Source organism: Petaurus breviceps, unplaced genomic scaffold (genome assembly GCF_028583685.1).
Source record: "Petaurus breviceps papuanus isolate PSGF00001 unplaced genomic scaffold, PetGlider_PUasm1.0 558, whole genome shotgun sequence".
NCBI classification, from domain to species: Eukaryota; Metazoa; Chordata; class Mammalia; order Diprotodontia; family Petauridae; genus Petaurus; species Petaurus breviceps.
In genome coordinates this window covers 5203686-5220419 of record NW_027186376.1, presented here as the reverse complement: position 1 = coordinate 5220419, position 16734 = coordinate 5203686, and the positions used below count along the sequence as shown (strand labels likewise).

Below are 16734 nucleotides of genomic sequence, written 5' to 3'. Positions count from 1 at the left end.
TAGATAGATAGATAGATAGATAGATAGATAGATAGATAGATAGATAGATAGATAGATAGATAGATAGCCTTTTACAAAATTCCTAGACCCTTTGGATCAGGACAAGGCTGTTTGTACCATGGAAAAGATTGTTGAAAGGGTTTCTTATTTTTAGATTTAGTTTTAGTTATGGATTAAATTAGAAACCTTAGGGGTTACTCAGTCTGGGATTGTATCTTGTGACCTTCCCTTGATTTATTATTTCTGAATATGAAGATTCTCCTTCCCCTCGTTAAGAAAATAATAATAATAATACTAGGAAGGAACTTAATGTGATCTGGAGCACTATTCCCCACTATATCTTGTGGAACAATGGACTTTCAGAGATTAAAGAAATCCCCTAGAGCTTTAACTAGCCAGGAGCATTTGACTCAGGGTGGAACATTTAGAGGGTGCAAAATTTTAAAACATGTATTCCATAATCCTAGTAAGAGTTATGAAGGGAGCTCAGAAGCTGACTTGTCTGTGTAGTGGGAACAGGAAGTTCAGGTTCTGGAGCAGTTCTAGCTTGTTTGTTACCTCCCTTTGTCCCAAAGGAAATTCCCACCTGCCCTACCCTGTCCCTCCCCAGGGTTTCTCCTTTCTCCTCTCCTTTTACTGAGAGCTAGCCTGTCTCCCACTTTCACTTTATGGGGAACTACACCTCTCCCAAAGGTGAACAGTAACTTTAGTGTTACACTCCTTCCTGAACATTGGGTGAAAGAGGGAATCTCATTGAGGCAAGAACATGGAACACTAAATCCTATAGTGTTGGACTTGATAACCATTAAGTCTCCTTCTACCTCTGAGATTCTATCCCCTAAGCTCAGTCTCTCTCTCTCCCTCCCTCCCTCTCTCAAAATGAATTTTCATTTATATCTCTGATTTTTATATTATTTATATTTTCTATTTTATCCCTTCCTTTACTCCTTCTCAGAGAGTTATGCCTTATAATAAAAAAGAAAAAATGTTCTGCAAAATTAAGCAGTATATTGAAATGTATGGTGTTATATATATATATATATATTGATGTGTACACACACACACACACACCCCTATACACACATTCAGAGAGGTTTTCTACCTCTACAAAGAAATGAGAAAATATCTCCCGTTGACCTTGTCTCCATACGTAGTTGTCTCCATATTGAATCTCCCCATTAGAATGGGAGCTTCTTGAAGGCAGGGGCTGTTTGGGGCTTTTCTTGGTATATATACCCAGTGCTTAGCACAATGCCTGGTATACAGTAGGTACTTAATAAAAGCTGGTTGGCTTGACTTGAGAGGTAACTTTTCATTTCTCTTCTTGACTCAGCCTTGGTCATTCCAGTTTTGCAGAATGGCTGGTCTATTGATATTGTTGCAGCCGTAGTATACATTGTTTCTCTGGTCCTGCTTTACTTTGCATCTATTCATGTAAATCTTCCCCTGCTTCTCCATATTCTTCATCATTCTTACCAGCAGAGTAGAATTCCAGGACATTCAGGGATCCCAATCTGCAGCATTTCTCCAATGCAAAGGCACCACCCCTGTTCCGGCAAAAAGTGCTGCCGTGGATATTTTAGGATCTATGAAGACTTCTTTTCTGGTCACTGATCTCCTTGGGGTATGTGTCCAAGGGGTTTCTTTTCATTTCTTTTTGTATTATTTGCACAGCACAAGTCACAAAGTTGACTGGAGGTCACCTGCCCTGTTGCCTGCTCCAAGGCCAAGCAGCTGGACTGGGCATACACAGTGCTGGTTACAACTCTCAGTCTCTCAGTCTACCTAAGAAGTACAGGAGCCAGAGGAAAAAGGCAATGCCTCCAGCACCAGAAGGGACAGAGCTTCATTTCCTCCAGGATATCGAAGAAACAGACATCTCTCACTTCTCTTGGTTCCCAGGCGACTTCCCTGTGGGTCTTTTTCCTCCTTCTCCAGAAAATGAGAAGTTGCTTAGTTCTGGCAGCAAGCCCAGACCCAGTTTGGCTCTGTCCAACCTCCAGAGAAACTAGGTATTTTCCGATGTGTGGCCGGGTTTCCCCGTCTTTGGGAATTGTGTGAACTGAGCTAACCCAGAAGGCAAAGATAACTTGGGGGGGGGGGGCGGGGGGGACGGTCCTACAGTCTCTTGAAGAGGAAGCTTTGTCACCTTCTCTCAATGAATAACCCCATTCTTGAAGGTACTATGGGTGGGAACTTTTGTCACAGTAACCCTCAAACATCTGTTAAGGTCTCATAGTATAGCCTGATACAAACTTCCTAGACCCTTGGCATCAGGGCAAGGTTGTTTGTACCATGGAAAAATTGTTGAGAGGCTTTCTTATTTCTTTAAGTCTCTTCCATAACTATTCGGAGGAACTTCATTTCTAGGTGTTATAAATCATAGCATGCCCCACTCCCCGTCACATCGCCCTGTGCTACACAATTCCAATTTATCTCAGATTATTCTCAAATTGAGTCTTCACCCTTTCCCTCATTCTTCAAAATGGTTCATTGGAATAAGGAAAAGATGACTCTGGGCTTAGTTCTTGTTTTCAAAGACTTGAGCCAGAAAATAGGCATAAAAACAAAAGATTCACCCAGAGATAATGCTAATTTTTATACAACAGTAGCCCAATTCCAGTGACAACTTTTAATTAACAAGGAAATGAATTGTGGCGGTGATGATAGACACAGTTCAGTATTAAAGTTACTTGTTCCAAGGATTTTTATAGGCAGCAACAAAACGTGGTCATGGAAAGTGCCATGATGTTAATAAGAGAAAGCAAATTCAGATTATATTTCTTTTTGTTTTAATTTTTTCTCAATTCATTTATTTCTTTTTAGTTTTCAACATTCACTTTCACAAGATTTTAAGTTCCAAATTTTCTCCCCATCTCTCCCCTCCCTCACCCCAAGATGGCATGCATTCTTCTGATTACCCTTTCCCCCAATCTGCCCCCTTCTACCAACCCCCTCTTCTCTTTTCTTGTAGGGCAAGATCAATGTCTATATGCTATTGCCTTGTATATCTTATTTCAGATTGTGTTTCTTAAAAGTTCCCTTTTCCTTCAGTGTTCAACTGATTAGCTCCCAGCATCACACAATAAAGTTGAACTACTCTTCCTGGAAAGAAGAACCTTGCCGAAGAAAGTTTATATTTTCAAACAAGTGGTTGTGACTTGGGACTTGTTTGTCAGCATAATTATTCACAAAAGTGCCAATGAGCTTTTTTTATCAGGCAACTGTAACATACACGGCGTAATCCGACACAACCATTTTTAATGAAGTGAAAAGTAATCAACGGAACAAAAAGCAGTCAAAACCAAAAAAGATCTTTTCCATTGGAAATGGGTTCGGATGAGCAAAGGTGGTGCAGCAGGGTGGAAATTCTCAGCAAGGAGCCGGGTGTTGGCACGTTAGGTGCTGACTAAGCAGTCCCTGCCCGTGCAGACCTTACATTATGTAGAAAGAAGGGGAATCTGAAGTCTGAAGATAGTGTTCAGATCTGAGCTGTGGGAGCAGGGGCCAGTCAGGCCATCTCTTGGAGCCCAGTTTTCTCATATGAAAATGAGGATACAATAAATACTTCCCTGTGTGACTGTGAGGAAAGCATCTTGGAAACTATAGAAATGGGAGTTGTTGCTATTAGAGAGGGTGGGGGATGGAGGTAAATGACCAAGCCTCTGTATGGAGAAGGGAACATGGCCCATCCTCCTGAGGCAAAGCCAGCTTGTGCCGTTTTCAGAGAGGATTTGGAAGGCTGGGGCTGCACTGAGTTGCTGGCTGCCATCCAAAGACATCAGTGTTGTAATTGGCTGCCATCAAGCAGACCAGCACTGCCCAGGGCTTGTCAGGAGGTGCATGAATATACCTTTCCTGATCTGAAACAGAGAAGACCTTGAGCTTTCTCACCCAAGATGGGGTGCTGAAGATGACACAGACCCAATTTTGGGGTTCTTCAGCAAAGGGAACTGGAGAAGATGCAGAGAAAGGGACAGAAATGAAAGAGCTCCAGGGAAGAGACTGAAAGAAGAAGGCTTGGGACTCAGCAGAGAGCAGAGCAGAATCCAGAATAGAGCAAACAGGGCAGGAAGGAGCCAGATTGGCTTCACAACAATCTGCATGGCACATAATGCAAAGATTGCTATTTGCATTTTGCAGAAGGGGAAACTGAGGTTCCGAGGTGGAGTTTCCTGCTCACACAGCTATGAAGAGTCAACAGTATAATAAAATCCCCAAAAGCAGTCATTGCGGCCTTTTTTAAAATGTTTGTATCCCCAATGCCTCAAACAAGCCCTGACCCTGCCTGGCTGGTTGATTTTTTGAACGTAAGTGTGTTGGATTTTCCATTTATCCCTATTCTATTCTACTAGCCCCTGCTGCATTGGAAGTGATCCCAATTCTCCAATAACAACTTCGGCCACCATTATTCTGGTGGCTGGACACTGGCAATGCCCTTTCCAAAGCATTCTCTCGCTAGCCTTTCACAACAACCTTAGGACACAGGTGACAAAGGAGGATGATCAGGCCCTTTTCCATATGAGCAGACCTCTGTCTGCTCAGAGACTAGTTACACAGCTTGTTGGAAGAGATGGGATTTGGACTCAGGGCTCTCCTCACTCTACTAAGCTCTTCTGCCAGCAGAGCATACAAAGCTGGAGTAGTGTCAGGCATGGGCCTTTGGCAGGATGGATGGTATTTGTCCAAAGACCTGCCCAGCTAAGTGTGATGAAACCACAGCATGGGGGTATCTGGCCTTATCTACTGAGGCACAGAGAGGCTAGGGGCTGCATGGAAGGAGGTACCCACAGTGATCGTGGTATCATCCAGTCTGGGCTGTAGAACTAGAATGGAGCTCAGAAGCCATTTGTCCATCCCTGCTCCATTTTACAGGTGAGGAAACTGAGGCCCACGTAGGGAAGTGACTTGCTTAGGCTGATGCAGTTAGTGTAGGGAGCAGCCTTTGACTCAAGTGCTCAGATTCCACAACCTGTGCTCTTTCTACTGTGCCATAAATCACAGATACATCAGATACCGAGGAAGCAAATGTTGTTGAATTCATGGTCTTTTCCTACTACCCTTAACTTCCTGTTACTGTCAGGGCATGGCCATTCCTCTAGACACAGATCCCCAAGCTTCCATACCACCCTTGGCTCCTCACTTTTACTAGCCCCAAACATCCAAGTAGCTGCCAATCTTCTTTCCATCTCTCCAGTATCTCTCAGACACATATGTCTCCTCTCCACTCGAGAAGCTCCCACCTAGCTCAAGCCCTCATCACTACCTGGCTGCACCTTTCCAGTGCCACCTAGTCTCCCTGACCGTCCATATTCCAATTCAGCCTCCATGCAGTCGGCAAAGTGATTTTCCTGCAGGGCAGCTTTGACAATATGCCACCCTCACTCAATAAATTTCAATGGCTCCCTACTACCTCTAGGATCAAACATAAAATCCTCTACTTGGCATTTAATACTCTTTGCAACCTAGCCCTTCTGCACCCTTCCAATCCACTTATATAAGCATACATGTATGAGTGTGTATGCACACAGATGAACACATTTTGAGTCAGAGGGTCACAGGACCTAGATCCAGAAGGGACCTTAAGGTCACTTAACCCAGTTTCCTCATTTTACAAATGAGGAAACCGAGGCTCAGAAATGGGAAGTTACTTGCTCAAGAGCACAAAGGTATTAAGGAAGTAACTGAATTCACCTCTCAAAACCTATTTCCTCATCAGTGAAGTGGGAGTGAGACTAGATTTGTCCTCCAGCATTGATGTGGTCACAGTTCTGTCCCATTCATTGTCTTTGTAAATTGGGAGAAAAGGATAGAAGCCATCAAGAGATGGAGCCCAGCTCATCATACGGAAAGCCTTTCTAGTAATGAGACATCCAGAAGCTGAGCGGACCAACTTAATTGACAAACATTTAGTGCCTGCTGTGTGCCAGGCCCTGGACCAGTCTTAGATCTAGAAATGCAAAGCCACCAAGGGTCTAATGTAACTGTAGAGTCTAATGGCTTCTTCTCAATCCTCCTCCTCCTCCATCTCTCTCCTGCCTGTGACTGTCCTCTCTTCCTGGAAGTACTCTCTTGTCTTGGCTTCCAGGCCCCTGCTTCTCCTCCTCAGTCTTGTTTTTGGGCTCCTTGTCCATAGCATGCCCCCTAACTGCAGATATTCCCTAAGGTCCTGTCCCGAGCCTTGTCTCTTCCCCATCTGCACTTGTTCCTGGTTACCTCATCAGCTCCCAAGAGTATAATTTCTCCAAAGGTGATATCCAGAACTACATATCCAATTCCAGTCTCTCCCCTGACCTTTGGTCCCATTATCACCAACTGCTGATTGGACATTTCAAACTAGAGGTCCGAGAGACATCTCAGCCTCACTGTCTAAAACAGAACTTATCGCCTTTCTCTCCAAACCCTTCCCTATTTCTGTGGAAGTCATCCATCTCCTTACAGCCTCTCCAGCCTGCAGTAACATCTCCACTCCTCCCCCTCCCTTGCCCCCCAGAGCCAATAAGATCTTACCATTACTACCTCCACATCTCCTCACCCAGCCTCCACCATATGTCAGGACTCCACACTGTCTAGCCTGGACAATTGCAAAGCTCTCTTAATTGCCCCTTCTCCCTCAAATCTCTCCTACTCCAATCCATCACCCACAAAGGGATTTTGAGTGCCCTCGTGGAGAATGTGGTGCTTCAGCTCTGTCTTGAAGGAAGAGAGAGGGAATGTATGCTGTGGAGATGATGAGAGAGTACATTCCAGGCAGGGGAGACTGCCAGGGCAAAGACCCAGAGGATGAGGGTTGGAATGTCATGTGTGAGTCACAGATAGAAGGTCAGTTAGCTTGGATTGAAGGGTGAGGAGAGCAATGTCCAATGAGGATGGAAAGATAGGGCTGGGCTGGGCTGGGCAGAAGCCAACTACATCAAAGTGTTTGTATTTTGATATAGAAGCAATAGAGGATAACTGGAGTGTGTTGAGTAGGGGTTCGACGTGATCAGATTTGTACCTTTGGAAATTGTAGAGGCTGGACTGGGGTGGAAGGGAGACTGAGTGGCCTGAGTATCGGCAAGATTTTTCTTCATTAGGGAAGAGCATGAATGGACCCTCCCTGGCCTGTGGGAGGGGAAGAGTTTGTGTGTACCATTGAGGAAAGACTTATTCAAATGCTCAGGCTTTAAGCCCTAGAGACTCCTCAGCAAGAGCAGAAATAGTCCAGGGACTGTGAGAGTCCGCCTTCCCAGAGAAGGCTCCTTGCCAGGATAGGGGTAGAGGGCATTCCTGCCAGAGCAGGACCTGGGGCCCCTTCAGAGCTGGATTCCCTCTATCTCTGAAGGTCCATCCATCAGACCAAGGGCTCCCTGAGGGCAGGGACTAGGCCTCTTCTCCCTCTCTCACTAGTGTTGAGTTGGGCTTTGTCTTGCAGCTGGTGGTTCTGAGGTTTTGTATGGAGGGTGGGGACACTCCTTCCCAGAGTCTTCCCTCATCTCTGGTCTGACCTAGGGGAAATGGAAGGCCCAGGTAGGCCAGGCTTCCCTCCAGCTAGCTCTGGTGAGGGTAGTGGTGGGACTGAGCAAACCAGGGCCTCTTCTCAGATCTACCCTCTGCCTCCCCTCCCCCACCATGCCCCCAATCCTTAGAGCAAGATACTTAGTCTTTTTGTGTGATCAAAGGGACAGAGGATTATGACAGAAAGTGGTTATGTTTAAAATATAATTACATTGAAATAGCTATCAAAATATCTTTTAAAAGTCCATGCACTCCAGGATAATAATCCCTTTCTTGGGGTCTCCACTTTAGCCAGGATTACCTGTGGACAAGGATGGGAAGTAAGTCACTTGAGCCAGAAACCCTGAGATTCTGAGTCATTACTTCTGCCTCCAATGGCTTCCAAGGTGGCAAAGTAAGGCAGAGACAGGAGAGAGGCAGAGACAGGAGAGAGGGAGAGACAGGAGAGAGGCAGAGACAGGAGAGAGGCAGAGACAGGAGAGAGGCAGAGACAGGAGAGAGGCAGAAACAGGAGAGAAGCAGAGACCAGAGGAAGAGGCAGAGGAGACAGGAGAGAGGGAGAGACAGGAGAGAGGGAGAGACAGGAGAGAGGCAGAGACAGGAGAGAGGCAGAGACAGGAGAGAGGCAGAAACAGGAGAGAAGCAGAGACCAGAGGAATAGGCAGAGGAGACAGGAGAGAGGGAGAGACAGGAGAGAGGGAGAAAGAGGAAAGGGCAGAGGAGAGCCAGAGCCAGAGACGGGGCAATGAGAGACTGACAACTCCCAGGGCTCAGGCCTGGGCTTTGCTTTCCCCTCTAGCTCAGCTTTATTTGCATTGGCAGGAAGAAGGGACTAGATCTGCCCTTAATTTGGGGAGAGCAGGTATGCACCACCCCTACCAGCACCTCCTTCCAGAGGCGAGGCCCCGCCAAAGGGATTTGCATACAGAAATCTTTAGGGGACAGATGAGGGAGTGAGCCCAGAAGCCAGCAGCCCCAGGTGCTAAGCTCCTTGGCCAATGCACGCTATCAGCAGTAACCTCAGGTCCCTGCCTAGGAATCTCACCCCCAGGAGAGAAGGCTGACCATGTGACTTCCTCAGAGATAAGATTTAGGATCCTCACTGGAGAATGGAAAGGACTTTAGGGGCATCTAGTCCAACCCCCTCATTTTTCATGGGAGGAAACTGAGGCACATCCTTAGGAATCAGGCTCATTGCTGCCTCTGCTCCTTGGTTCATGAGCCTGCCCACCACAATACCTTTATCTAGATAGATACTGTTTATGCATTAAGTGCGTATTTCAGAAAGATTTCCCTGTCTGTTCCAACTCTGAGGGTCTCCTCTGCCAGGAGACCCTTCAGGGGCAGGCTGCATGGATCCTGGGCTGTCCAGAGCACATGGGCTCTCCCATGGCAGCTTGCCCAAGGCCTAGGAGGAAGTAAATCCCAGAAGGGGTTAAGTGAGTCACTCTCCCAGGGGAAGCTTCTAAAACTAACTCCCAGGGGGTTGGCTGACAGTCTTGCGGTAACTGGGGAATCCCACCTGATCCCCCTTCTTCCTCTTCCTGTGCCTTCCCATCCTCTGGCCTCTGGACCTGGTCTGGACATAGTCCAGCTTGTTGCTGAAAAGAGGTGTTATGAAAATGAAATTTCACAACTTGAAGCTGGGGGCAGGGGATTAAAATTTCCCCGTTCTTGAAATACTTGTTGGTGTTTGTAACACCACCTGCCCCTTTCCCCACAAATATGTGTCTTCATTAGTGGAGGTGGAAAAAGGAGGGGGCAAACCTGGCTGGGAGGGGCCAAAATCCAAGTCTCATCCTGGTCATGGTCAGGATGAGCGGATCTCTCCCCGAATTCCATTACCAGCTGGGTCCCTCCTAGCTAGGGCCCCAGGAGCCTAAGTTTCCTCTTCTCTTAAATATACCCCACTAACCAATCAAAAAGTCCCTTCCTGCTCACAAGCAGCTGAAAAACTCTCAAGGGTGGAAGACTATGGCTTATAAAGGGTCAAAGCTGTCCTCTATAGGAAAGAACTCTCGGGGAAGGGGGGGCGGAAGTCGAGAACAGAGGTGGAAGAAAGTATTAGGGGGGCAGAAGGACCATCCTCTGACCACTCCCATAAGGACTCCCTACTCACTGGGGTGGAGGAGGGGACCTCCAAGGAGACTAGCCTGTACTCAATACTCTGGCCTCAGCACTAGAAGTGACCCTCCAAAGCCAAGCTGGGCTAGACATGAGAGTCTAGCCTTGTCATGTGGCCTGAGTCTGTTCAGATGTGCTATTACCCCCAACCCTCCACAGTGTCCATTATTTCCCATGCTCTGGCTGTGATCATGGGGTGCATACCCAATACAAGGGAGGCACAGAGGCTGCCAAAGGTGAGGGAAGGAGGAGGGAGCCAAGGGGCCTGAGCCCCAAATGGGAAATCTTACGGTGGGAGAAGGGCTGCAAACCAGTTTCATGCCAATAGATGGTAGGGGTGGGGTTGAGAACTAGGAAAAGGGGAGTGGCAGGAGGCAGGAAACACAAGACAGCGAAACTTGGACCCAGGGGAAGCTTTTGGGAGCTTCCAGGCCAGGTTCAGAGGGGGCCAAGAAAAGGCTAGGTGGAAACAAACATCTGAGATCACGCCTTAAAGATGAGATGCCCCAGTCTCTCTGTGTTCAGCCCACGAAAGCAGTTTATTACAGTACAGCTAAGGGGGCCCATTAGCACACCCTGTGAAAAAACTTCCCTCAGCAAAATCATCATAGCAGCCAAACAAGAGCAGCAGTGGGGCAAAAGCCCCCAACTGTCCTCTTAGCCCCCCTTAGTCTTGCTTAACTCTTCTTTGCAAATCTTGCTGAAAAACTGCCTGGCCCCATACTGTCCACTGACTCCTTGGTTATGGCCATGCGGAGTTCTTAGGATGGCTGGACCTCCATACCCCATCCCAGGAGGCCAGAGGAGGCAGCCAAACTGGACTGAAGTAGAGCTCCTTGAGTGCTGGCTGGCTTGGACTTTAGGTCCTGGGTGGGCACTGCCCAACTCCCTATGCCTGAGCAAGGTGAAGCCTGTTGTCCCCCTCTGGGGAGGGAACATGCCCTTCCTGGACACCCTGCCAACTGTCAGTCCCCTCCACAAGCAGGCCCAGCTTTGTTTGGGGGTCCTGAAGTCAAGAGGAGAAAAAGCTAAGTTCATCCTGCCCAGAAAAGGCCAGGACACAGCAACCTGTGTGAGGACATGGCCAGTGGCCTGACACACAGCAGGCAGGAGGGAAGTTGTCTAGAAATAATGAAAACTTCTTAAAATTGACCCCAGTTGGCTTGGGCTGGAAAAAAAAAACTGTTTCTGGAAGATTTAGATCAATCACAGATGATTACAGCAGACACACTACCAAGAAGGCCACTGAGACCCATCCAGGGCCCCTCCTGGGCAGCCTCTGGAGTTGTGCTTAGTAATGATGGCACCGGCTCCATGTGGGATGGAAGGTCAGCACCAAGGCTGCGAAAGGAGGGTCATTGGCATGACTCACAGTTAAGGTTGCCTTGAGGTACATGTGGTCATTTAAGGCTCACAGATGTGTAGGGCTCTTTCCACTCAGGTCCTCGAATGACTCCTCCGTGATCCTTTCCATCCTATCTCTCCTAGGCCCCTGTCAGATTCCCAGCAGACATCTTGCTTCCCTGTCGATCTGGTCTCATTATCCTCCAAACATTCCCTGTTCATTCCTGCTCTTTGTGCCTTTACTAACACTTCCCCCTATTTTCCTTTCTGTGCCCCAGCCTCAGTGCCAATCCGTGCTGCTCTCCTGGGAAGCCTTCCCTGACTACCCCAGCCCCCGACCTCTCAGAGCTCCTCCAGCAGCAGCCAACTAGCCATGGCCACCACTTGTGATCGCGTCCTCTTTGGAACATTCTCAAGCTGCTTGCTGTCTGCTAGTCTTTTTTTGCTAGCTAGACTGGAGGTTGTGGAGGGCAGGGGGTTCTTGCTTCACAGTGCAGTCATTCATTCCCTTCACAGGGTCACTAAGTCAGCAGGCTTGTGTAAGGCCAGAGCTGAAAGGGACCCCAGAGGTCACCTACTCCAAGTCCTCCCGATTTACGATCGATCCACAAGCAAATTTTGAAGCCCTTCTTATGTGTTGCACACTGGGGAATGCACAGACAAAAAGTGAGACAGGTCCCTGCTATTGACGATCTAACATTCTTCTGTTGAAGAAAGGAACTCCAAAGAGAGAAACACAATGACTTGGCCACAGTCATTCTTCAGGCTAGTGTTTGGAGCTAGGACCAGAGTTCAGATCTCTCCCTCTTCATTCAAGTCCCAGTGTTTTCCCATGATACCACACTGCCCATTTGACTTCAGTGAAGACCTTCTTCAACCCCCCTTTGCCACTTGTCTCTACAGCTGTTCTTCACCTGTGGCCCACATTCTATTGGGCACCTTAGTAAGGACAAATGACAGGCTTCCCTTGGGCTCATGGAAGCTGGGGCTTCCCTGGGGCACAGACCACCATCTTGGGTCAAGGCCACTTGGTAATACTGAGAGATGGAGGGTTCACCCCCCTGGGAGGTCTTTGAATGGAGACTGAATAACCATGAGTTGGGTGAGTTGCAGAAGACATTCTTGGGTTTTACAGTTACGTGTAAAACGTAACCACGTGACCCTAGAGGTTCCTTCTTGGTCTTTTCTATTTTCTGGGCAGTCATGGACCATAGCCAGGGCAGCTAGGTGACTCAGTGGATAGGGTGCTGGGTCTGGAGTCAGTTCAAATCCAGCCTCAGACACTTACTAGCTATGTGACCTTGGGCAAGTCACTTGACCCTGTTTGCCTCGGTTTCCTCATCTGTAAAATGAGCTGGAGAAGGAAATGACAAACTACTATAATGGCTTTGCCAAGAAAAGCCTAAATGGGGTCATGGAGGGTTGGACACAACTGAAATGACTCCATGGAACCCTCCTGTTCTTGACTCTGACCTCCAGTCACTGCTGGACCACAAGCTGCACCGTGGCAACAAGCGCTTAGTCTACTCAGTCATGCCCAGCTGGTGCCATCTTTGTACTGGATCAAATGGTCTGATCCACATTCCCATAAGTGCATGGGAGGGCCACTGCTTTGTTATTGGCCGAGAATATGAGACATGGGAAGGGATGTTGCCGTACTGTGGTCTATAGTATGGAATAGGGCAGAACACCCTGTTTCATGTATTTTTCTTGCCTTTTGGGAAGAACAAAGGCTCAACCACAGGGGCTGGTTGTCCCTGGGAAGCCTGGAAGTGGCAGGTGGTTTTGTTCACCAATGCCCAGCCTCTTCAAACTGAAGCCCGGATCTCCCACATTGAAGATGCTATTTCTGGCCGATACCAGAAGGATATCAGACTCATTATGAAGTGAGAAAAAAAAGCAGCTACCCTGGCCTTGGAAATCCTTAAAGAGCCAATGATCTACCAGATAGAAAAGAAGACTTTAAGGCAGAAGAAACCCTGATGCAGAATGCAAAGTAGGCTCTAACATTGTTGCTTTCTAGAAAGGAGTCTGTCTTTTGATTTTGATGATTCAAGTCTCTCCAAGATGGTTCTTGTAAGACAAGGACCTTATAGCCTACAGACCATTTCCATCCTCTCACAGCCCTCCCTCCACATGCCTGTACCCTTGGTCCAATTGAAGCATCTCAGAATGCTGGGGCTTGGAGGGACATCACTGATCCCCTCAGTCCAAGGTTACATAGCTAGTAGGTGCCTGAGCCTTGAACCCCAGGCCTTCCTGTGCTCTCTCCACTCTCCCTCACTGAGAAAACATATGTGCCTGCTCCTGGTGCACCCCTGCTCTCATATTTCCATGTCTTGTGCCCTTCTCCTCTGGACCCTGGGCATATCCCCCAAAGCTGGCTTTCTTCTGTCTCTGTATCCTGAGGGGCTAGCATGATGCATGGGCACATAGCTGGTGCTTTGTCAGTGTTCACTAGGTTGACTTGGTAAGACTCCGAATAAAAGAGTTCTGAGTTCAAGTGTTTCTGAGGCCCCTGCTCCCCTCCCTTATAAAGGCAGCCACTTTCACCTTCATCAGTCCCATCTGGAAAGCAGAATCTAGTCCTTCCCTTGTTCCCAGGATCTGCTGAGGTCTTGAGTGTATGTAGTGAGTGACAAGAACAGTTCCTGGGGGTCATGCCTCCTCAGGGCTCTCTGGAGGTCCAGCCCCTTCCTCTCTTAGAGCCCCAGCATGACCTCCCTCTTAGGATTGCAGTGAAGAACGTGCTTTGGAAGCTTAAAGCACTAGGCAGACATGAGCTGCTTTGGCTCCAGAACCCCCAGGGCTATGGTGAGCCTCTCATCACTTCCTGTGGCTCTCCGATGGCCTGCAGGTTCCAGCGTCCCCAAGTGCTGTATTTGTTTTGTTCTACTGTGCTTTTAACATCATACTGTGCCTTTCTGAGCTCTTCTAACTGCCAAGACCACGACACGATGGACAAGTCCAGTAGGAACAAGTCCAGAAAGTCCAGCTGCTGTTGTCCCATTTTCAAGCACAGCCTTACTCATCTATCTTGGTGGCGACCTGCAGAAAACCCCCAGCCAGGTGCAAAGCCAAACCCCTGCTCCAGCCCCCTCCTCACTCCTGGTGCCTAAATTCAGCACAAGACCCTAAATTTAGAAAGGGCTTCTGAAATTCAGCTTGTGAATAGCACCCGGCTCCAGGAAATTCAGGCCTCACCCATCAAGCAAAAGCCACCCCAGGAACAAGAGGTTTTGAGGCGCCAAGGCAGGAAAGCCTGGTCAGTGGGCCTGGACACTCAGACCAGAAGACCTTTGAGAAGACGTTTGAGCAAAAGACCCAGCTCCCCAAAAGTCTGCAGAGCAGAACAAACAGGTGCTGGTTGCCCTTTCCCTTTATTAAAAAAAGGAAAGCTATAAGCTTAGTGCATGATCCTTACTGTCCTAATAATCCAGGCAGTGGTGCCCCATCCCTCCCCCCCCATTACTGGGGGTCCTGCCTCAAGTCCTTCAGCAGGCAGACCACCCATCAATATTTCTGCGGCCGGGATTCACAGGGACTCCCCAAAGCCTGCCATCTCACTGAAAGGTTGTCATGGGGGTGGGGCAATCTGGTCCTCCCATTGCCCCTGATTCAGACAGTACAAACCAGGTGTTGGCACCCTTCATCAGCCTCCTGCCAGCCCTAAGTCAGGGAAACCCAGACAATCATGCAGACACTTACTTAGAGAGTATGAGAAAGAAGAACTTACCTCTGAACAGGCAAAACCACATTCTGCAATCTGGGAGATAGTCTGCCCCTCACGGGTCCCCCAGACCAGGGTTAGAAAAATGATGGTATTTCCTGAAAGCATCTCTGGGGCTCTGGGGAGCCTGGGAGAGTCTCGTGGAGGCTGGCCTCTCTACTTCCTTGCTGAGATACTGCCAGTCCTGCCCCACTATAAATAGGGCAGAGATTCCACATTTGACTCTTCGTGGGGGCGGGGAAGAGAAGGATGTGTGCTGATTTGTCAAAACTCCTTTAGGATTTAAAGACACCAATTCTCCTAAGAAGCAGTTAGTAACTGCAATTTCATCAATTCACAGAAAGTTAGAACCACAAAGAACATCTAGTCCAATGACCCCATTTCGGAGAAGGGGTTCACCTGAGGTCACACAGTGAAGATCCAATCAGACAGCATATGAAAAATGGCTTTAGAAACCATGAAGTAGCCTGAGAATTTGAGGTGTGGTTACACACAATAGATCCTTCAGGTTGCTTTCTGGATAGGACGATTTCTCAAAAAACCCTTCCAGGTCCAGGATCCTACAACTACCCTCTGTATTTTGTCCTTGAGTCATATCAGTCGTATCCAACTCTTTGTGACCCCATCAGAGGTTTTCTTGGCAAAGATACCAGAGTGGTTTGCCGTTTCCTTCTTGAGCTCACTTCACAGATGAGAAAATTGAGGCAAACAGGGGGAAGTGACTTGCCCAGGATCACACAGCTAGTAAGTGTCTGTGGCCAGATTTGAACTCAGAAAGATGAATCTTCCTGATTTCAAGCCCGGCGCTCTATGAACTATGGCGCCCTCTAGTTGCCCCGACCCTCTGTAGTTACAATTCCCTAATCTCCAGATCTCCAACTCCTCTTTCATACATCACTGCCCGATCCCTCACTTTCCTGCTCAAAGAACATCACTGAGTCCTTATTGCCTACGGATGGGAATGGTCCCACCTCTGTACAAGCTGCATCTCCAGGCTGCAACAGACTCTCCTTTAGGGTCTGACCCAGGCGACATCTCCTCTTTCTGGAAGACAACGCCACGCCCACCCCATCCCGGGTCCTTCCTACCTCCTGACTCCCTAATGCCTTGCTCCTCCTTTGGGATGACAAGCTCTGTGTTCCTACCCCAGAGCAGTGTTTTCTAAGCTATCAGGACTCTCTGCCTCCGCAGGTACAATCCTTTCACATCTCCATCCTGGGCAATTCTGATCTGTCGTTCCCTATGTCCTCCATAACGTTCCCACCCCATGGGTTGGAGGTGCTTAGTTAAGGCTTGTTGGATGGCTGAATAGACCCCGGATCCTTTTGGAGGACCAGTCAGATTTCTTGTAGCGCTCATACATTCTGGGGATCGGCAGAGAGATTCCCTGCAGTTGTCCCCATCTTGTCCCATATTCTAGTCTGTGGCGACAGTGTCAGGGGATGCCTCAGCGTTATCCCCTCTTAAGAGGTCAGAGAGGCAGCCGCCCACACATGCCCCTTACCTCTCTCTAAAAGCCTGCTACACAGATGGACCAAGTAGGAAGTAATCGAAGCTGGTTCCTCATCTCCGTCTCCACTTTCCTCTCCCCACCCTCCAGGACCTCCCCTGCTCCAGGGAGGAAGTCGGGCTGAGATCGCAGCCAAACCAAATCTTTGAAAGCTGACGGATGGGGCAAGTTGAAACAGAATAGAAGCGTGGCATTGAATTTGCATGACTAATTCCTGGGGGAATTCCTCCAGGAGACGCCAACCACAATCCTTCATCCTCCTGAAGGAAGCCTTCAGTTCTGGGAAGCGGGAAAAGGAGACCCTTCATATACACCCAGAGGCTAGTAATGCAGCTTTGTAGCAACTCACAGATTTAGGACAAGCACAAAGCCAAACGAAGTGGATCATGCTACCTCGGGGGCCCAGTTAGACCAAGACCAGGGTCGCCATGTGAGCTCAGGGCTAGAATCCTTGAGGAAAGCAGCCTGGGAATTAGCTGTAATAGTTCCACAGACTCAGTGGGCAACAATGGAGTCAAGTGGCCATTTG

At 48.3% G+C, this 16734-nt stretch overlaps 1 protein-coding gene across 5 annotated transcripts in view; it reads right to left on the bottom strand.

Moving 5' to 3' along the window:
- IL17REL (interleukin 17 receptor E like) overlaps nucleotides 1-16391 on the bottom strand; it is a 51082-nt gene extending 34691 nt beyond the window's left edge. The window contains exon 1 of one of the 5 annotated variants that reach the window (XM_069102979.1): nucleotides 14702-16391. In XM_069102979.1, the coding sequence (XP_068959080.1) occupies nucleotides 14702-14803 (102 nt within the window). In that variant the 5' untranslated portion in view covers nucleotides 14804-16391. The remainder of the gene's footprint in view (nucleotides 1-14701) is intronic. The other 4 variants (XM_069102976.1, XM_069102977.1, XM_069102978.1 and 1 more) reach the window with 4 other exon arrangements.
- Nucleotides 16392-16734: the final 343 nt, after the last annotated feature.